The sequence below is a fragment of the Typha angustifolia genome, chromosome 3 (assembly GCF_048772165.1).
Source record: "Typha angustifolia cultivar Huaian chromosome 3, ASM4877216v1, whole genome shotgun sequence".
Taxonomy (NCBI): Eukaryota; Viridiplantae; Streptophyta; class Magnoliopsida; order Poales; family Typhaceae; genus Typha; species Typha angustifolia.
Genome location: NC_133241.1, coordinates 5,933,840 through 5,957,391, shown reverse-complemented (window position 1 = coordinate 5,957,391; position 23,552 = coordinate 5,933,840). Strand labels below are relative to the sequence as shown.

At 33.8% G+C, this 23,552-nt stretch overlaps 2 protein-coding genes across 2 annotated transcripts; one reads left to right on the top strand and one right to left on the bottom strand.

Moving 5' to 3' along the window:
* The first annotated feature begins 8,574 nt into the window (after nucleotides 1-8,574).
* LOC140778966 (lipoxygenase 6, chloroplastic) lies at nucleotides 8,575-15,452 on the top strand. Its single transcript, XM_073123885.1, has 9 exons — nucleotides 8,575-9,059; nucleotides 10,344-10,624; nucleotides 10,997-11,234; nucleotides 12,110-12,439; nucleotides 12,609-12,694; nucleotides 12,782-12,889; nucleotides 12,965-13,266; nucleotides 13,577-13,843; nucleotides 14,533-15,452. The coding sequence occupies exons 1-9, from the start codon at nucleotides 8,675-8,677 to the stop codon at nucleotides 15,290-15,292; spliced, it is 2,757 nt and encodes a 918-aa protein (XP_072979986.1). The 5' UTR covers nucleotides 8,575-8,674; the 3' UTR covers nucleotides 15,293-15,452.
* A 298-nt stretch (nucleotides 15,453-15,750) lies between these two features.
* LOC140778974 (4-coumarate--CoA ligase-like 7) lies at nucleotides 15,751-22,268 on the bottom strand. The gene is made up of 7 exons (XM_073123897.1): nucleotides 21,510-22,268; nucleotides 20,532-20,862; nucleotides 19,102-19,288; nucleotides 18,437-18,582; nucleotides 18,277-18,344; nucleotides 16,429-16,531; nucleotides 15,751-16,297 (listed from the first exon to the last, which is right to left on the bottom strand). The coding sequence occupies exons 1-7, from the start codon at nucleotides 22,226-22,228 to the stop codon at nucleotides 16,172-16,174; spliced, it is 1,680 nt and encodes a 559-aa protein (XP_072979998.1). The 5' UTR covers nucleotides 22,229-22,268; the 3' UTR covers nucleotides 15,751-16,171.
* Nucleotides 22,269-23,552: the final 1,284 nt, after the last annotated feature.

Sequence of the window (23,552 nt, the reverse complement as noted above, 5' to 3'; positions counted from 1 at the left end):
TTTTTTTTTGTTTGTTTCGCTATGTTAAAAGTTAAACTGATTCTGGACTCTTAAATGGATAGGTTGTGATTCCACTGGGAGACTCCAGTACAGGGAAAGATGTAATTATCCTTTACATTTGTTGCTCGTATCATATTTCTAGAGCTCTATGATTTGCCATCGCATAGCATCTCCAGTGGGCTCTATATTAGGAGTGCACCGGGTCTATATTTATTATTTAATTACTATGATATACTTACATTTATATATTATATTTTAGATCACTTAATAATAAGTACTCTTAGTATTATTATTTTCTAATAAAAACATATAGTTAGAAAATTCTCATCGAGATCTTAAATAAAATAAAAGTAATATTCAATTATTTTAAAAATAATTTTTAATTAATAATTTATAATTATGGAAATCCATAGCCTTTTTTATTTAGCTGACGGCACAATAAATTGCATTTCCTGCATCTCCTCCAGATCGATAGCCGGCATCGAAAACGTGGGCATTATATTATAAATGCATCAGAATTATATTAATAAGCACCGAGATAAGCATCACTATGAGCATTGGAGTTACACGAAATAATTGGAAATTAGTATTTAATAATAAAAATAATAAGTATTTAATAATTTGGTGGAAATTACTATTGCTTCTAATAATCTCATGTCTTTCAAAGTCTTTGAAAAAGAAAGAATATTTGGATGTTTGTCGGGATTTTCAATTTTATGACCGAGACACGGGAACGAAAACTATAATTTTTTATTTAATGTATTTTATGTTTGATGTATTTTAATATTTAATGTTCACATCAAAAGATAATTTTGAGTCACTATTTAAATAATTTTAGATCTAATTTTGAATAATAAATAAGAAAATAATTATTATATAATTTTGAAAATTAAAATTTAAAAATAATTTAATATTAAACTTGTTATAAAGGACTTGATATTTTTCTAATACTACTATGTTTGTTAAAAACCAATTAGTAAAACTAATTATATATTTAATTTTAATAATTATATTATTTAATAAATGATACATACGGAATTTAAATGATTGAATGGTACTTATAGGTGATTTGCACCATAAACCAAATTTTTTCAGACTTTTATCTTACTAATCATTTTAAGTTTCTTTGCATCTTCTCCAAAACTTTTTCAAAAGTACCCAAACTGTCTTTGCACTGATTTTAAGGATATCTCTCTACATTAAATGTAAAGAGAGAGAGAGATCTTTAATTGTAAGTTATGATAAGAGGTATATTAAATATAAATTGATTAAATCACCATCAGAAACATATTAAATGTTATTGTGTCACTTTCTCTTTTTATACTCATTAGTAATGACTAACCAGAGATTAAAAAGTACCCAAACTTTTATTTTTCTTCTATTACAGCAAAACAAACTCCATATTTATTACATACTTATTTCTTTCCTTATAACTATTGTGATAGTTACTTTCCACAAATAAATATATATATATATATATTATATATATATATATATATATATATATATATTAGCAATTTACTCTAACTCTATTCCACCTATAGTAGCAAAGAAATTTTGGCTAGGAGGAGCAACCCCATGTATTATATTACTACCTCCACTAGTGAGAGTCAGACTGAGGCAATTAGAGAAAAAAAAAATACCATCCTAAGAGGAGAATGTGGAGATAAAAATGAATAAATACTTAGAATATAAAAAAAAAAAATCGAGCATAATGTATGATCTTGCGAGGATAATCTTAATGATGCAAATAACCAAGTGTCTACTGCACCATCAGCTCTCTGCTGCTTATCATGGCATTCTAATTTTCTTAGAATTTGATTTATTAGTCTATTTGTACATGTTGATTCTCATTTTATATTTGTGGACTTTTTATTTTGTATCATTGTATTCCTATGTTGTTTCAGGTTTATACTTAATTAATTCTTATTTTGATAAATTAAGTTTGGACTTATTATAAAGTCGGGTGTTAGTATAATTATAAAATCCGTAGTTATTAACTACGAACTCCATAATTAATAATTATAGATTCTATAGGTATTAAGTATGGATTTTATACTAACTAGTTTCCATAATTCATATTTTTGGATTCTCTATATATTAATATCAGATTTCATAGTTAATAATTATGGATTCTTTATTTGTTAAACATGAGATCCATAGTTAAATTGACTCTATATCAAAAGATTTATTGTTGTACATAAGCATTTCAAAATATATATCGAGATTATCTATTGTTGTATAGAAATATCAGTAGATTAATTTTTGTTGTACACAAATATTTCATAATACAACTTCATTGTTCCTTATACTCCTAATTGTTCGAAATACAACTTTATTATTTCACAAAATTAGTTTTCATTACAACAAATCAATATATTGGCTCTCCAAATTTGGAGCCCCATCGTAGCACGCTTCAAAATTGGAGTCCTAGAGTATCTCAAACTGATGCTCTATATAAAGGCTCCAAATATGGAGCCAAGAGCGAGCCTGGTGCACTTCAATACACTAAGCTCCATATTTATTAAAATAATATATATATATATATATATATATATATATTATCTATTTTAAATTATTTAATAGGTCCCCTTAGTATTATTATTTTTAATAAAAATATATATTGTTAGAAAACCCTCATCAAGATCTTTAAAATAAGATTAATATCCAATAGTTTCATAAATAATTTTAAATTACTAATTTTTTAATTAAACGTATCGAAATTACATGACAGAAATAAACATCGAAATAAGCATTACACGTCATTAACTTAATATATCAAAATTACATTATACAAAAATAAGCAGTAATTAGTATTTAATAATAAAAATAATAAATATTTAATAGTCTGGTAAGCTATCTTCATAGCCACCGGTTTGACGTATTTCATGTTTGATATATTTCATGTTTAATGTATTTTAATATTTAGTATTTACATTGAAAAATAATTTTAAGTAAATATATTTTAGAACACATCACTTTTAAATAATAATAAAAATATTTTATTTTATAAATAAGAAAAATAATTAACTCAAAAATAATTTAATATTATACTCGTTTTAAAGGTCTCGATGAACCCTTTCCAATGGTACTATTTTTATTAAAAATAATTATATATTCAGTTTAACTAACTAGATTATTTAATAAATAATACATATAGAATTAAAATTGTTAAATGAAATACTTGGCAAAGTTAGAGTTTTTTAAAAAACTTTAAAAAATAGAGTCGGGCTCCAACTATTATTAGCTCCAAATTTGGAGCTAGCAATGGAGCTCGGTTAGAACATCTCTAACGCTAGCTCCATATTTGGAGCCTAAAGAGCCAAAAATGGAGCAAGAGCCCGATGCACTCCAACGCACCGGGCTCCATATATATTAAAATAATAATATAATATATATTATTATATTAGCTATTTTAAATTACTTAATAGGTCATCTTAGCATTATTATTTTTTAATAAAAAATATATGGTTAGAAAACTCTCATCAAGATCTTTAAAATAAAATTAATATTCAATAGTTTCAGAAGTAATTTAAATTACTAATTTTTTAATTAAACGCATTGAAATTACATTACACGAAATAAACATCAAAATAAGCATTACATGTCATTAATTAAAAATATCAAAATTACATTACATAAAATAAGCAAAAATTAACCAAACATAATAAAAACAATATATGTTTAATATTCCGGTAAGTCATCTCCGTAGCCACCAGTTCCAGTTCCGTAGCCACCTTCTTTCTTGACCAAATTATCTAATGTATTTTAATTTTTAATATTTACATTAGGAATAATTTTGAGTAATTATATTTTAGGACACATAATTTATTAGACTTATTTTTATAAATAATAAAAAATTTAAAATTTAAATTAACTCAAAAATAATTTAATATTAGACTCATTTTAAAGGTCTCGATGAGACCTTTCCGATGGTATTATTTTTATTAAAAACCGATTAGTAAAACTAATTATATACTCATTTTAACTAACTAAATTATTTAATAAATGATATAAATAGAATTAAAATTATTGAATATAATAATTATTGGATAATTTTGGTATTTTTAAAAGGTTGAAATAATAAATGGAGCTCTATTTTCATGGTGAGGCTCCAAATTTAGAGCCCCACTATTCCTAGCTCTAAATTTGGAGCTAGTTTCAGAGTCCCATTGGAGTTCAATCGGACTCTAAATTCTAAATTTGGAGCTCGATTGGAGTTGCTCTAATAGTTTTATCGGACTCCAAATTTAGAGTTTAGTGGCTAAGTCGGAGATGCTCTAATAAACTGAAATTTTGAAAAACTAAATAGTAATTTGAAGCCCCATTACCGCAGGCTTCAAATTTGGAGCTCTAGTGGGTTCTAAACTTAATAGTATGGAGCCCGGTTAAAGATCTCTCAGGGTGCATGGGGGGCATGGTTATTAGTTTAAGTGCAGCTGTGAAATTAGCAGTAATGATTATACTGTTCGATATCAATCATTATCATCATCATTATCAATGTCTGGCAGGCTACAAGATAGACATGGGATTTGGCCATAACGTTATCAATTTCTTCGGCGGTCTCTTTCAATTAGTCAATTCTTTCTATCAAAAAGAGAAACTTTAATCTCACCTCTTTCAAATTGATTGCGACATTCCTGAAAGTCTTGACGATCTTATCAACCCACATAACCTCCGTAGTTTATGTAGTCTGAGCTAAAGAACTTGGGAGTCATAATGTTTGGATTTTTTTCTCTTCGTATTACTTTATTTATTTATTTATTTATTTTGGATTAATCTTATTCTAATTCCAATCAGATATCTTATTTATTCTACTGTAATACGTTAATTAGATTAATATTTTATTCTTTGAACTTGTTTTGATACATAACGACTCTCTGAACTATTTCAAAATGACTCACTTGACTCCTTCTATTAGGGGATTATTATGTATCAAAAATAAAAATTTAAAAGGGCTATTCTGTACAAAAAAATAGTTCATAAAGTCATTAGTTAAAAATGATGATAGTTCATGCGGTGAAAAAGAAATTATCCCTACTTTTATATCCACTGTGTTAGCAATTTTTTCTTCTTTCTTTTTCATTTTCTTTTCTCTAAGCCAATCGAATCAGCAAAGAACTGCCCAAATGGGCCCCTTCCATTACAGAATCATTATATGCCAAAAATATAAATTTATAGAAGTTATTATATACAAACAAAAGTTCAGAGAGTCACGGGTAAAAAAAAACAAAGATAGTTCGTACAGTAAAAAGAAAATTATCCCTACTTCTATATTACCACAGCGGTGAAAATGGGTAGGATTAACTTCGACCAGACTCGCTATCTAACCTAACTTGGATCGGATTCGGATAAAAAATTTCTATCCGATTCGAATTCGGATTCGAAGATACAAATAGAATTTTTGAAAAAAAATTCAGATACGGGTCAGATATATTTTTCGGATTCGGATACGGATATTGGATATCTATATATCCGCATATCTTTTTAAATAATTTATAGTTTTTAGTTTACTTATTTAAATTGTAAATATTAATATTATTACTAATAATACGTTATATATTATTTATAGAGATTAATTTCTCTAATTTTATATATTTGATATATAAAAAAATTATTTGTTATAAAACTCTTAATAATTTTGTGTTAATTATATTTAAATAAAATAATATAATTATTTTAAATTCAATTAATATCTGTTTAAGATCCGATCCTCTATTCAAATTTTGCTATCCGTCTAATATCCGTATCCGAACTAAAAATACGGATCCGAATATGAATTGAGTACTATCCGATCCAAATATGAGTTAAGCACTATCTAATCCTAATATGAGTTTAGATCCGTTTTTACCCATACTGTGGTAGCAAGTTGTCCGTCTCTTTCTGCAAAGTACTGGCAAAAAGAGACATCTCTGGAGGTGGTACCGCTACGTCGGTGGAATGCTCGTGCTAAAAGAAAAATATACTTGTTTTCCCAGGAAGCATGGGAAACGTTACTCTCCGCAGGTGAAAACAAAACGTCCAGAAACACGTGCCCAGATCCATCGAGAATTTTAAAATATACTTCTTCTTCCTCTACTTTTCCCCACCATTTTATTTGGCTTCCCCTCGCTCTTGGATCAATAATTGAAGTTCCACTCAAAATTTTTATTAAGGATTAATTACATAACTTATTGTTTATTTTTTACGTAAATATAACGAAGAATATATATATATATATTATTTTATCTTAGTTTTGCTATTTTTTTATTTTTTTAAATAAAAGTAAAATGGTTTCTAGAGACACTTCTGGACATGAAATCTAATGGTATTAAATTAGTTATTAAAAAAAAAGTTAAATATTATAGTAGAGTCACAAGAAGCATAAATAATTTTATGTTATTCTTTTTTTAAAAAAGGATAAATTATGTTCGCACGTGGGGGCCATCATATTATTATTATATTCTTATAGGGCGCCCTATAAGGACGGATGGAGATGTTTATAAAAAAGTCTAGCTAAAGTTTCGCTTAGAATCCATATAACACCCAGCCCCTGAACACACGCATGACACGAGTTTAAATAGCATCTCTGGAACATGCATGACAACTCAGATGGTCGGCAATAAGTGCCACTAGTATAAATTATGTATAATTATCTAAACTATGAATATTATCATGCACATCAAAGCAACACTATAACATTTTATTAACAATCTTAACAAGGACCACATAATCCACAATATATCATTAGAATACACCACTATTATATGTACACAAAAGGTTAATATATATATATATATAATACATGTACGAAGTCACCTGCTAATATCAAGCTTAAGTGACATATATCTAGAATATAATAATGCTCCTTGATTGAATTAAGAATGTCAAGCAAAAAGTAAATTATATAACGCACAAGCAGTAAGATCAAACTGTCCTATTGGTTTCCTTTAGTGTGACGTACTCTATGGGCTTATCGTCTCCCCCTCCTGACACTAGACATTTTCTTACTCTCGTATTGATTGACCAATAAATGAGGCTCAACAATAAATATATTGCATAAAATATGATCATACTATAACACTGTTAAAAATAATAAAATATGATACATGACAACCTTGACTAGTTTATAATAATTTTCAAAATACAAGGTATGTTGCGTACCGACTACTCGATAATCATGCTAGTCAAGATAACAAGATTGATGAATTTTTCAACTTCTCGATCATTAATATCAATTTGATTATAGTAGATCACCGTGAACAATCCACACTCAATAACCGGTGTTACAAATTCTACCCAAAGTCTTAACCCTGCTTATAGGCCTAATCTATATTTTGTCAATCATATAGTATATCAACCATCCAGCTAAATTGATATACTAATCTAGTTGATTGAAAGTACACGGAGATCATTTGTATATCAATAATCATAGTAATATATATGATGTCATACACTTTCCAATCAATCATTTTCATATCATATACATAGTTATACCCAAGATCAACTCAACAAATAAAAGATAAATAATATGTTCATTTTTAAATATCTCTATATATGATCATATAATTATATTATAAGTTAAAAAGTAGGACGCAACATCTAATAATTGCAAAATATAATCTAATTTGAGAAATATGTCTAAAGGGTAAGATTATTCACTGTACAACTATAAAATACTCAACAACTACTTCCCATATTTATTAATCCCTGTTAAGTCCTAGCTAAGGGTCCGAATTTGAGTAGCGAGGGCGGGATCTTATAACATTAGCATAGTATAAAGTTAGTCATCTATCTCGTTATAATTGATTTGAGTGGAAGATGAGGTTCCAATTATAATTAAATATTACTAAGCCCAACTCCAACTCTAATCTACAATCTATGAGCTCAGTTGGCTAAAGGTAGGGGTGTAAACGAGTCGAGTCAGGCCTACCTCGGCTCGATAGCAAAATTTTCCTAGCTCGACCTTAAGATGAGCCAGAAAAGGCAAAAACTCGAGTTTGGCTCGACAACTCGTAACGAAGGAGATAGGGTTTTGAAGAGGAGGAAGGATGATCATGACCATCAAATATACATAGTCAATGAACTAACATGTATTTGATGATGCATCCCCATAAACTCGGATTAATCTAAATGCTTTGAATAGTTGCCCTATAACGATCATTTTCTTTAAAAATGATATGATTAGATTTAACCACTAACATAAGTGATTAGAGTCTTACTTCTCTAACTAGAAAGTTAAATATCTAAATTCTTGCGACAGTAAGCCGAATGTAATAACCCAACCTAAAAAATAGTTTCGTGTCTTGACACGATCTACTACACTACAGTTGACCTCATGCCCATAGAGATATTTTAGTTATTTAATTTTGTAAGTAACATAATATTCTATATTTCATCCAATGCAGTTGCGGTCAAGTGAAATTTAACTGTTTGACTGTTTTGAGGTATTAAAGCTCAGACTTTGAATGATAAATACTCATAAAGTAGGATGTAAATGGTATAAGAACAAAACATATATTATTATTATTTTTTTATTAATTTCCCACAAATATAGTTAGAAAAACAAAACATAGTAGTAGCGCTTAGTTAGACGACAATTTATATTTAAGAGCATAAGATCTAAGATCACTCCCGTTTCCATCTTCTCAGAGCAAAAATCATCCACCTCGCCGGCTGCGTTGACTTAGACAAGATGCTATCGAAGTCAACCACGCAAATCCTGCGGAAGGCGGCTCCCTTCCCCGCCTCCAATCTCCGTCGACTCTCCGGTGGCCGGAGCACTACGACCCGCCTCTCCGGATCCTGCCGCCGGCGTCCGGTGGTGCGCGCGGCGATCAGCAGCGGCGACAAGGGAGTCAGCTCCGCCACGTCGGCCGCCGGCGGGGTGCTGCCGAGGACTTCTCCGGTGATCCCACCGGAGTCTGACGAGGACCTGGTCGACGTGCGTGCTGTGCTGACGGTGAGGAATAAGTTGAAGGAGAAGTTGGTGGATAAGATCGAGGAGCAGTGGGAGTATATCATCAATGGGATCGGCCAGGGGATCTTGGTTCAGCTCGTGAGCGAGGAGATCGATCCAGGTGAGCTACTTTTGGGGGTTAAATGATGTGAATATTTAATGGTTTCTTGAGTTCAAATTTTTTTTTTCCATTATCAAAAGTTGGTTTGCTGAGGTTGCCCAAATTGGACTTTTGTAGTCGGAGGCCTCCTCTTTCTTGTGATCTATCTTTTGCTGCCTTTGTCGTACGCCTGCATATTGTTTGTTTGTCCGTTCGTTTACTGCGGTTTATTCTTTGTCTTTTATTTCGTAAATGTTTGGATTTATATAGGAAGTGTTCTAGGAGGTCTGTACAAGGATATGAGTGGCAAAGGAAGAGTAGCAAGTTCTTAATGGGTTTACGGTATCATTCTCAAGTTGGTGCTGGATTTCTTTTATTAGAGATTTGAGTAGACGATGTTGATCTGGTGATTGCTCAAAGATTTTGCTTCACTCTTCGCTCTAATGGCAGTAAAAGTTGTTTTCATCCTAGCTGGTAAAATTGGCACTTCTTGTCTTCATTTGGTTCCATCCAGAATCAGGGGAGTAATATTGTTTACAAAATGCAATTAGAGTCCTTCTATCTGCAATGTAAGTAAACATATATATATATATATATATATATATATATATATATATATATATATATATATATTGTTTCGGGTTTGTGCTGATTTTTAATCTACAACAATTTTCATGTTCCTTTTAATACATGATGCTTTGGTGTTAAATTGTAGCAGTATGGTCTTTACCTAACATTTTGTGGAAATTGATGATCTTTTACTAGTCATGATGGGCTTTGTAATTTTAAACTAATTATCTTGATCATGGCCCTCGTAGCCTCAACTGTTTGTATAATGTAAACGAACAGAAGTCACTGGCATCAGGCTGAAGAGAGTATCTGGTTGGATAGCAAATATATGGTCTCTGGTGACTGTTTGTCAGGAAAATGGTGATAGATAAAGTTCTACGTCCATGGTAATGGGAAAGTAATATGAAAACTCCCGAATTGCTTTAAAAGCTTAAACTGATAAACAACACTGGTTTTAAAATAATATCCAGTATCTTGGATGAACAAGGATAAACAACACTGGTTTTAACATAAGATTCAGTACCTTGGTTGATCAAGGAGTAAGAGCATGTCATCTTCCTTTTCTTTATGTTTCTAGTTTGAATTTTCTACTACCCGTCCCGTTCTCGGCTCCATGCTTTTCCTTTTTTTCTTGGGCTGTTTGGCTAGCTGGGCATAGTATCTGAGTTTGATCATATAGTTGATATGCATGAACTCAGGGAGAAGTTCATTCACATTTTTCCTGTCCTTTTGCAGAGACCAATGTAGGCAAGAGAAGTGCACAGTCAGCTGTAAGAGGATGGTTGCCAAAGCCATCAAATCATCCTTCTATAGTTGAATATGCAGCCAACTTCACTGTGCCATCTGGTTTCGGTCGTCCTGGGGCCCTTATCATCACAAATCTTCATAACAAGGAATTCTTTCTGATGGAGATCGTCGTTCATGGTTTTAATGATGGCCCAGTTTTCTTCCCTGCAAATTCATGGATCCATTCTTGCATTGACAATCCAGAGAGTAGGATTATATTCAGTAATCAGGTATGGATTGACATGAACGCATTTGTTTTCTAACTAGTGTGATGAATCACCTATATTGCCCATACAATTAAAGCAACATAAAGTCATGATATGAATTGATATAGAGTGGGGCAAGTTTTGTAAGAAGCAGTATTAAATCTACAGAAACACTTGTTTGGAAGCAGTATTAATCCATGTTACTCTGTATTCTGCCTTCCGAATTAGCCTAAGAACTATCCAACTTTTCTTCAATTAATGAACTTCCAAACTCATGTTTCTTGATATTTGTGGCTAGTTTCTTCCCAAGATAAACAAGCTTATTAATTTGTATATACTATATAAGTTTATTTGGTTTCCCTTTTACTACTATGATACCTTCTCTGCAAATAACAGACATTTCTACCTTCACAAACTCCGGCCGGTATTACAGACCTGCGGCAAAATGTTTTAGTTTCTCACCGTGGCAATGGGAAAGGCGAGAGGGAGAATTTTGAAATGATCTATGACTACGCACCCTATAATGACTTGGGTAATCCTGATAAGGATGCGGATCTTGCTAGACCAGTCTTGGGTGGATCAGAGAGGCCATATCCTAGACGGTGTCGAACTGGCAGACCACCAGCCAAATCAGGTACTTTTATTTCCACAAACAATTACATAACCAATAATTATTCAATAAATTCTCAAATCCTAGATCTTGATATTTGATCATTTGATGTAACCTACGAGCATTAAAATCATAAAATGTCTATGTACAAAAGAATCACAAGTTCTGGAACCTAATTGCCTATAAATTTAGCATCTCATGTTATATAATTTAGGTCAGTTCTTTTCAATAATTTGATAGCAGATGCAACAAGGTTAGTTTGTGATTTTTGTCCACCAAAATTTAGTCAATGTTCTACATTTGAGTAATTATACATTTTCCTCTAGGATAATAAATTGAAACAATTTCCCAACCTTCTGTGGTTGCCATTATTGGAACTTTCATATATAGCACTGAATTCTCAAATTAGTTTTTTCCTGTATAGGCGTATAGCTGACCACATATTGTTGAGCGTTAAATAATTGTGGAAAAGATACAGTTGAATGTGTTACCATGTAAACTGTACATTTTACTCACGCTTGTCAACCTCATTATTCATACTCGTTCGTCCATGTATTGGAGACAGACCATTTTAGAAGTTCCAACTTCAAAGTATACTTGCATTACTCCAGACTTCAAAAATATAGAAATTATGCATATCTCAAATAATTCCCTATTTTGTTGATTCAAAGCTTCTAAACCTTTCTATTTGCTGGCATAAAGTTCTAGACATAAATGAGCTTTTTCCTGCTATTTTAGTTGAAGACTTAATAAAATTATTCTTAATGCATTAATAGAATTAGTATCTTAGCTCTTGGTCCATCAAATTATTTGTTTCATTGTCTTCTCCTTTTTTTCACTATCAATAAGAACCAATACTTTGTTAACATTTTATGTTCACTTCTTGAACTGTAAAACAGATCCAACTGCTGAGAGTAGAATTGAAAAGCCCCATGCGGTATATGTTCCACGGGACGAAACTTTTGAGGAAGTCAAGCAAAATACCTTTTCTGCTGGTGCTATGAAAGCATTACTCCACAACCTTATTCCTGCCCTGGTGGCTGCACTCTCAAGTACAGATAGCCAATTTGAATGCTTTTCTGATATTGACAGACTGTATAAAGATGGAGTGCTTGTAAAGACCGAAGACCAAAATGTTACTAAGAGCTTTACCCTTCCCGATATGCTGAAAAATCTCATGAGCATTAGTGAAAAGCTGATGAAATACGATGTTCCATCAATTATATCAAGTAATATTCTTGGATCATCAAACTGAAGTTTAGTTGGTGCATGTCTATTCTGTTGTTCTGTTTGTGAAGACTGATGTATATCTTGTAATATTCAAATGTCCAAAATATTATTGATATTCTTCATAACCTCTGCTACTTTAGTTCTTCTCATTCATGGCATTATCCTCAGGAGATAGATTTTCTTGGTTACGTGACAATGAGTTCGCTCGCCAGGCATTAGCTGGTGTTAATCCAGTTGATATCCAAAGACTGAGGGTATGTTCAAGAATTTGATTCCTTATTTACATTTTTTATCTTCCACACAGTGCTCCTGAAAGAATTTATGTTGGATGAATTTTGAAGGAGTTCCCAATTCTCAGCAAGTTAGACCCTGCAGTTTATGGCTCCCCAGAATCTGCGATAACAAAGGAATGCTTGGAGCATGAATTAAATGGAATGAGCCTTGAAGAGGTCAGAGGCTATATCAATTAATTTAATCACTAACTCTGTCTTATATTATTCACTTCTTTACTGCTAACTTTGCAGGCAATTGCAAACAATACACTATTTATACTTGATTACCACGATATCCTTTTGCCCTATGTTAAGAAAATCAACTCCTTGAAAGGAAGGAAAATCTATGCTTCAAGGACAATTTTGTTTCAAACACGTCAAGGCATCCTTAGACCAATTGCAATTGAGCTTAGCTTGCCTCCTGGCCCTTCAACTGCTCCATGGAAAAGAGTTTACACTCATGGACATGATGCGACAACTAACTGGATCTGGAAATTAGCCAAAGCTCATGTCTGCACAAATGATGCTGGTGTTCATCAATTAGTAAATCATTGGTGAGTGCACATTTTTCTGAAATAACTTGTAGCTAGATATTCCAATGTCATTGTCCAATGTATTTTACTTCTGTTAGCAGAAAAGTACATAAGTTATACACAATGAGTTTCAACTTTCAACCCACACATCTCAAATGCACCATTAGTTCTTAGACACCTTTACTTTGCCATACTTGAAATGACCATAATTCTCACTTTTCAGTATATGCTTTTCCTTTTCTTCCATATAAATTGTCATTTATCACCCTTTTTATGTTCTTATTTGATTTTTCTTTGTATGATAATGCAATATGTAATTTGACCTTTCTAGGTTGAGAACTCATGCTTGCATGGAACCATATATCATTGCTACTCATAGGCAGCTTAGCTCGATGCACCCAATCTTTAAGCTGCTTCATCCACATATGCGGTACACAATGGAAATAAATGCTTTGGCACGACAAAGTCTAATAAATGGAGGAGGCATTATAGAAGGTTGTTTTAGTCCTGGAAAGTACTCAATGGAGCTGAGTTCAGCTGCATACAAGAGTATGTGGAGATTTGATATGGAAGCTCTACCAGCTGACCTGATCCGGAGGTAAGGGTTCTATAATCTTGGCTTTGTTTGTTATAGTTGGTAAAGTAAACCAAAAAACTTTCTTGGGCTCACACATCAATAATCAATTTCATGAATGCATTGGTACTATCAGTGTTCAACGTTCATAGACACTGCATTATTATATTCCCAAGTTTTTGTTATAAATGTTCTTCTAAGGCTAGGAAGTAGGAATCAGGTTCCCTGCTTTGTCATTACTGTTGAGTCATGGACTGCTTATATTACCTTCATTCTAGTCTCCTAGATCTATTGTATTATGTTTATGTTTGGAAGATATCATATTAAAAATGCTGTATTTCAAGTTGTCTTATAACCTGTTTATCTCATACCACCCCCCCAAGGTTCTTCCATTCCTGTCCACACTGCATATTTCAGACAATTTAGCTGATTAGTTTTGTCAAAGCTAATAGATTATAATTTTAGGATCAGAGTTACAAGTTCATTATGGTTCATTTTCTATCTTCCATTTTTATCGAGCAGCATTATATAATTTTTCCTGGTTGTTGTTTTGTCACTGATGTACATATGGCTTCTTATCAAGTGTCATTTGAATTATGAGATATCAACAGCCTGCAATTATGTTCTTAATATACTAGAAAACAATTCAATTACTCAACTACTTTTTACCAACAATGACTTGAGTTTTGTTGTTTCATCTCTATTAAATACAGAGGCATGGCAGTGGAGGATCCTTCGATGCCTTGTGGCGTAAAACTTGTCATAGAAGACTACCCTTATGCTGCAGATGGCCTTCTTGTATGGTCAGCAATAGAGGATTGGATCGAGGATTATGTAAATCATTTTTATCCTGATGCCAATGCAGTCTCATCTGATGTAGAGCTCCAGGCCTGGTGGGATGAGATAAAAAACAAAGGGCACCCAGATAAAAAAAATGAGCCATGGTGGCCTAGATTAAGTAACAAAGAAGACTTGGTGCACATACTAACCATAATGATATGGACTGGATCTGGGCAACATGCAGCCATAAATTTTGGTCAGTACCCATTTGGAGGATACATGCCAAATCGCCCAACACTAATGAAGAAGCTCATGCCACAAGAAGGTGAGCCTGAGTACGAGAAGTTCCTATTAAATCCTCAATACGTATTCCTTTCTTCTCTTCCATCTCGACTTCAAGCGACACAAATAATGGCTGTTCAAGACACCTTGTCAACACACTCTCCAGATGAGGAGTACCTTGGCCAGTCAAACGAGTCACATGCACATTGGTTCAATGATAGGCATGTCTTGGATTTGTTTGAGAAATTCTCTGCCAAACTGGAAGAGATTGAGAAAATCATCAATAAGAGGAACAAAGATTTCCATCTGAAGAATAGAAGCGGTGCGGGAGTTCCTCCATATGAGCTCCTCCTCCCCACTTCACACCCAGGAGTGACAGGTCGTGGTATTCCAAATAGCATATCAATCTGATGATTCAAATCATGGCTCTTGCTGTTGCAGAACTTATTGGTATGCGTCTACACACCTAGATTGTTCTGGTATGCAAGTTTTAGTTATTCCAGAAGCTTTTGTATCCATATAAATTTGAACTGTTCTCTCAAGAATTTTATAAAATACTACTATCGCTTTATAGAGCTATTGTCGACATAGGATGGATGAACTCTTTTTTTCTCCTGTCAGTGAGCAACTGGCTGGGCTTAGAACCTATGGGCTGATGTTTGAAGTCTTAACTATTTTATTCCTGTAGATGTTGAACTTAAAGATGTTTATTTTATCCATGCTTTGCACAATTAGTTCTTAATATTATCTCACATGTAGTAACTCTTCTTGCATAGCTGCCTTAAAGGTAAACTTTTACTCATTTGAACTGTCTTCTGAACATTCTTATCCTAATTATTCTTTCCTTTCATGAATCCTTAGATCACCCGACTTAACAATACTTGCTTCTTGAATGGTATTTATTCTTCTGGAGAAAATAGTTGAATATTGGAAAGAGCCTCAATTATCGGCCATCATATCGACAACCTGATTAGTTATAAAATCACTGAAAAATTGTATGTTGGATTATTAGAAATAAATCACCATTTTAGTTGTCTTTCAGCAATCTGTGTGGTTAAGGATAATCATTAACTTTTCAAGCCATTTCCAATTTATAGAGGCAACACATTTTTACCAATGCTTATTTTGGACTATATTGATATTAGTAAAAAGCTCTGTAGGGAAACAATCATTTTGCCTGACAACTAAGAGAAGAACACAAAAGAATATCAACTTAGAATATAGATTAGGCAAATATAAATTCTTGGACCTCATGATTTTGTAAGTTTATTTCATTATCTGATACACAGATTACAATCTTGATACGGAGCTTCCGATCATGTAGTTCTTTAATTCCTTCCTCAAGATCTTCCCAGAAGGTGATTTTGGTAGCTTCGTGACAAACATAACTTTCCGTATCTTCTTATATGGTGCAACCTGTAATGAAAACATCCTGATCGTCGCAGTTAATATCAAGCATTATTTTCACAATTAGGTTATCTTGGATGACATATAAAGATGAGCATATGCACATTCTCTTCTTATTCAAAAAAAAAAACAGAAGTTACCTGCTTTGCAACATAATCCATTACATCAACTTCAGTGATCTTGCTACCTGTCTGTCTCACCACAAGTGCCACAGGTATTTCTCCTGCTTGTTCATCAGGATACCTAAGATCATGTAATCAGAGAATGATTGAGTACAAGTGAGGTATAATCATATATGCTTGTGTTCTTCGCAATGTTTACATTCTTGCCCTAAACCAGTCAAACTTTATGAACAAGAAGCATTAAAGTAATATTTGTCTTCAGAATTGGGTACAAGAAAATGCCTTAGCCATCTCTCAAGATGCTTTAATCACTTGTAATAGGAAATGTTATACCTTGTTGCTGGTCAACAAGCACAAAGATAAACTGATATATGTGTACTGTTAAATTTTGTTGATCACTGCTGCTATTTGTTTCACTTATAGGAAGAAATGAGTGCATCTTGTTAAACATTAATGTCCTTTGACAAAAAGGAAGATCACTATAATTCTTTTTTGCATTTGTATAATTATATTGCATATCATGACCTATATTTTGAGCATCATTTCACAAAAAGGAAGTGTATTTGATGTCTAGAGACCACTTTGACAAAAAAAAGCACTTAAGAGCACTATAACTCATTTTGAGGTATACCCAAACAGAGTCCTAATTTTCAAGTATTATTATTATTTTTTCAACAAAACCATCTTTTCCATTCATGAGGTTTGCAAAGGTTGAAAAAGAGGGATAGAAGATAAGAGCACCTTACTCCAATAAGTAAATAAACATATATTTACTGAAAATATTCCTAATAAATGAGGTGCCCTAAATAATAAGATGTGAGACACACCGCGCCGTAATACTAGAAGTTAGGCAATAAAAATGGGCTAATGAGATTTTGAGAACTCATGACCTCTTAAAATACTACCGTTGATACTGGGTCAAATAATCAGTTCACTCAAAAGCTTAAACTCCTTAGAAGAACAATTGGTTGTTGTATTTTATTGATACATTTAGTTAGAATATTTTCTTATTGCATTAGTTATTTATTTTTATTAAAATAAAATTTCTATGGGTCGCGTTCGAACGCAGAAGGGGTCGTTACGAACGCCTGTATCAGATTCGCAAATACAGAGGACGCGAAAAGTGCGTTCGAACGTGGTCGGGCGCATTCGAACGCCTGTATCGCGTTCGCACATACAGAGAACGTCTTTTGTGCGTTCAAACGCGATCAGTAGGATTGCACTAGGATTAGGGTTAGTTACTGTTATTAGGGCTTATTGGCTAGCTTCTATAAAGGTGTGGATGGCAGCCAAATTCATAATGCTATTGGATTATTGATTTCTTGCCTCCTATCTTCTCTCTATTCTCTCTCCCTCCTCCTTTTTCACCATCCTTCCATCTCTACCATTGACAAGATCTCTCTTAACTTTTAATCTCCCTCGTCTATCGAGTCCTCCCTCTTCTTTGGGATCTCGACCACTTCTTCTTATTCGTTTATATCCGTTAACCACATCCTCCATGCACATTCATCTCCATAATCATCCATAACCCTAAGATCCACTCCACCCGTCACCACCACTATCAACCGCGTTCTTTCGTATTTTCATCCCAGTTTCAGTTAGAATCTGCGAAGGGTATAAATACGAAAATTGTAGATCGGGGAGTTACGCATCTAATCCACTAGGTTTGTAATTTTCTGACTACCGGAGAATATTTGACAAATATTTTTTCACGGTTGCGCGGACTGATTCCTGTAATAATTTCAGATCTTGAATGGATCGTTCCGTAGCCTATCTTTTGGTACCGTAACCCATCATTTATATTCAGATAAAGTGGTATTTTTTAATAAATATGCAAAAGTTTAACTGTGGGTTTCAGGATCATACGCTAGAACTGCACAATCAGCAACTCCTGGCAAAGATTGGAGAACATGCTCTAACTCTGCAGGTGGAACCTGTAACAATTAATATCCAAATAATGCATAGCTTAAAGATATATACTCAAAGCAAAATTTTACCCTCTGAACTAAGAAAAAGATATATATACCTGATAAGCCTTGTACTTGATCAACTCCTTAAGCCTATCCACCACATAAAGGAAGCCATCTTTATCAAAGTAACAAAGATCTCCAGTCTTCAACCAACCATTGGCATCAAAGGCAGAAGCATTTGCTTCATCATCACCAACATAACCTGCAGCAATATCAAGTATCTTTACATATGATTAAAGATGAAGGGCATCAACTCTTCTGCCCTAGTCTGTCTTGGTGTACTTGGTGTTTGACTCACTTTTTGATTGTTGTAATTTGTCATTTTCATTATAAAGTAAATTGAATCAAAGAGAAGAAAATTTTCATTTTGCATCCTGCAATATCACTTATAGTTCTTCTTTTTTTTAATTCAAGTTTAACATAACATTTCCTATATAAAAAATGCATAAAAAAGGAAATATAAGTTTATCTCTTGGGGAATAAATAGTAGTGCAATTAGGTGATCATTGTAGCCACTTAGATCGAGTCTTATTAGTCCATATTAGAGGTCATGAGTTCTCATGAAAGTTACGGTTAATATTTAGTGAATTTAAGCATGTTGTAGCTTATTTTTGTGAGTGTGAGCTCAGTTATCTAACCTATATATCAAAAAGGCGGAAGGGCTCAACCCTTTGTATTAGTTTATAAAAAGAAAGAAAATAGTAATGCAATTCTATATTACCAATCATAACAGCAGGGCCTCTAACCCATAATTCTCCTCTTTCACCAACCGATAAGGCCTTACGGGTGACATGATCAACAATTTTGGCTTCGACATTCTCTGTCAGGCGACCGACAGATCTCAAACGACAACATTCTTCCATACCTATCATCCTTGCTATCCCTCCGGCCTCTGTGGAACCATATCCCTAGCAAAGAACATAGATAGACAGTCATCAGTAGTTAGTTGCACATTTGAACTTCAAGTTATCTTCAAGAGGAATAGGAAAAAATAAAAACTTCTGTGTAGTTTGTAGTAACATGCAACCATTAATATATTTTTTTTTTTCATCCAAAGATAAAAGTGAAGGTAATTTTCTAGTAAGATTATCAATCTTTCAACATTTTGCGCTACTATTTATTACATATTCTATCAAGCAACAGAATAGGGCCTTAGATTTTTCATTTAAGAAAGAAATAAAAAGAATGGGAAATTTTGACTGAACTACAAGCACATATATAGCTGATGGAGATGGCGTCTAAAATAAGTCCACTTCTGTTAAATAAATATATAATGTGAGAAAAATATCATAGTGGCCTTATGATACAAACAAAAATAAAAATAATGGCAACGCACATGCACCGTTAACTTTGGACGGAAACCTAACAATTATAATCGATAGCTTGCTCTTAAAAAAGGTTCGATAGAGTTGAAATGATTTCTATTCAAACTTTAAGGGTAAAATATATTTAACTTTACAAATAAAATAATTGCATAAATCACTCTGAATTATGACTTCCTGTTACATTGCACCTCTAAGTAACAAAAGTATATAGATAGTATAACTGTATAAGAACTGATCTCTATGCTTTTATTCTTTCATATTTGTTTCATTATTTATCTGTTAATTTGTTAGAATCCTTGATTAATTCTATATCTCTCTCTCTCTATATATATATATATCAAATACTATCAATACACAGCACCAAGAAGAGGGCATATCATTGTTATTGATCCTCTGTAGGTAGTGCAATTGGCACAATAAAAAGGCGTGCTCCATATGAATAACATTCAATAATGTTTGGACCCTTGTAATGAATGCCTACCCCCCACCCCAGTTAATAATTGAGACTTCTGATGTAAAGCAGAAGGAACCTAAATTGCTGAAGTACAGCTTTTGGCCAAAGTAGCCCTCTAAATTTTCTCTTTCTTTTAAATTTAATTTGAAAATTAAGTGTGTTTTAGTATTTAAATTACTAAGTCTTTTCTTTTTAACTTTAGCGAGTTATATTTTAGAAGTTCTTAAATTGAAAAGGGGCTGTAGAAATGTTGTAGTTTTTAAGTTTGGAGGCGAATTAAATTTCTAAAAGAAATTAGTTAAAAACTCGAAATTGGTGCCAGATGCAAGTACCAAACGTAGCAATCGTAGGATAGTACGTACAGCAACGTACCTGCAGTAGCTCCACGCGCGGGAACCTCCGCCGGAACTTCTCCGCCGCCGCCACGTGCAGCGGAGCCCCGCCGCAGACCACCCGCTCCAGCTTCCCCAGGTCGAACCCCGCCGCAGCCTCGTCCCCCCTCGCCATCGCCACCACCACGGGCGGCGCCGTCGTCATCTGCGTCGCCCCGTGCCGCTCCGCCGCCGCCATCATCTCCCTCACCCCGAACCTCTCCCCGGCCATCACCACCGTCGTCTCGCCGAGCGCCACCGCCTTCAGCGCGAAGAAGAATCCAAGGGAGTGGAACATGGGCGCACCGAGAAGCCCCACCTGGTGCTCGGCCCTGTTAATCAAATCGATTAAAGAAGTTAAACTAATTAAATTTATATTTCACCCTCCTCAAATTTAAATTAAGAAGTTTCGGTAGACGTTACTGTAAAAAATAATTTCGTCACATGCTATTTCAAGAGATGTTATAAAATAAAAGAAGATAAAATTTATAGAAAGCACCCTATATTATTTTTATTTTATTATCACAAAACATTCTTATCATATTGGTTTATTTCTCGTTATTTAAATAATATATCTTACTCAATTTCTTTTTTTTTCTCTTAGTAAATTATAAGTCTATAGATCGAATCATAATAGGAGCTTCCGCTTATCAGTATAAAAAAAAAATAAAGTAAATATACTAATCATTATGGGCGTATGACTTTACTCACTAAACTCTTTTTAAGGATGAGAATAAACAACTCTATAAGGGGTATTTAGAAAAAAATGCATATTTCTTTTAGATTTTTGAAAATAATAAAATATTCAGTATTTGGTCGGTGACTATTTGACTAGCTATATTTTTCAGACAACAAAAGCAAAAGAAAGTTGGCGAATGAAAGATGCCGTAAATGGCCAGGTGTCGATGATAATAAAAGCAGAATATAGGGTTTTATTTATAAGTGTCCAAAAAAGAAATATTTAAAAGTAGTCATTTACCCCGTAGGTCGGAGCGCATGGAAACCTGCCGTCATCGCGATGAAGCTCCGGTGCGGCAACGCAGCCGCCTTCACCCGCCCCGTCGTCCCCGATGAGTACTGGATCGCCGCCGGGTCCGACTGCCGGATGTCCTCGACCACGTCCCTTTCGGGAACCCCTCTAAAGTCCAACAGCGACCGGAACTCTGGAGAGTCGAGAAGCACGACGGGGAGACCGGGGGGGAGCTTGTCCATCGTGGACGACACGGCGAATGCGACGGCGGGGCTGGAGAGGGAGACGAGGCGTGAGATCTCTGTGGCGGTGGAGGCGGGGTTGACGGGGGAGACGACGACGCCGAGGGAGAGGAGGGCGAGGTAGAGGATGGGGATATCGAGGCTTGGGGGCGAGAGGACGAAGGCGACGTCGCCTTTGAAGAGGGCGGAGCGGAGGGGGGAGGAGGAGGAGGAGAGGGATCGGACGCGGGAGAGGAGTTGGGGGAAGGAGAGGCAGTGGCCGGAGGCAGCGTCGAGGAGGGCGGGGTGGGAGGGGAGAGGGGAGGGGAGGAGGGAGAAGACGAAGGAAGGGAAGGATAGTGGGAGGGAAGGGGGAGGGAGAGGGATGGGGGGCCGGAGGCTGTGGAAGGTGGCGGTTTCCTCGCAGAAGCCGGTTCTTGGATTGGCGGAGGAGGTGGGCGGAGGAGGATGGGTAGAGGTGGTGGTGGTGGTGGTGGTCTCCGCCATTTTGGGAGATGGCAGTGAGGGATTAAGAGAAGGGAGAGTAGTAAGGGATATTAGAGCATCTCCGATGGTGGTTTGGGCTCCATATATAGAGAGGCTAGATCGCCGTGTTTATTTTTTTTTAAAAATAAATATTTAAAATAAAACTAATATTGAATATTTTCATAAATAATTTTAAATTATTGGTTTTTTTTTTAATTAAATAGAGAATTTAAAAGAAATACACGAAAACTGAACAGAGGTCTAAAGATACCTTTCCTGTGGTATTATATTTTGTTAAAAACTAATTAATGAAACTAGTTATATCTAAGTTTAAATGATTAGCTTATAAAAATAAATGACAAATAAAATTTAAAATGATAGCTTAAATCTTGAGAGGGTTAGAGTTGGAAGTTTAAAAAAATGAAATTTAAACATAGGAGGGCCTCAAATTTGAAACTGTACTGTAACATGTTCTAAATTTAGAGCCCTGTCGGTAGCTCGGTTGGAGATGATTAAGACAAAGAGTAATTGACATTTATAGCGAAGCAGGAGACAGGTTAGGAGTTTTGGATTTTTTTTATTTATGGTGCTAGATTAGGTTTAATTACTTTACTAAAAAAAAGATTAGGTTTAATTACAGGGAGGTCTCAATAGAAAGTATGGAAAAGTGATTTATTTCTTTTAAATTCCTCTGTCTAATGACTGAGTTCCTTACTTAACCAAAATTGCCCCCTTTTTTTTCTTTAATTTCTTTAGTTAGGGGGTATGTTTGATTGATGAAAAGTTGGGAAAGAGGATGGTGGAAATTTCTAGTGGAGTCCTTTCAAGTAAGTAATCATCACATATTAGTATTTTTTATGAAGATTAAAAGTGTTTGGTGAAAGTAAATAATTATTGTAATTAATGATAAAAGTTACTCTCTCCTTTTGTAAATGGGAAGTGAAATGAGAATTGTGTGGTTTTAGGGAAGGGGAGATTCATTTCCCACTCCATTTTTTTTTTATTTAAATACTATAAAATCTTGGACCTCTAGAAAATTATTACTTTTTTCTTTAATTTACATCAAAGAAACACACCCTAGCATAATTAGCTTCTTCTTTTTTAACTTAGAAAATTATTGATACTTTTATAATTTATATGGATATTTATTATCTGATTCCTATATTTTACTCTTAACATAATATGGCATTTTATTAATAATATTTTATATTTTACCTGCTTTGTGATTCACAACTCATCTTCTAAGGATTTTATAACCTGAACCGTCTTTTTTTTCATATACTTTTCATTTAACACTATTAAGTTACTGACTAGCTAATATTAACCCTATTATAATTTTCATATC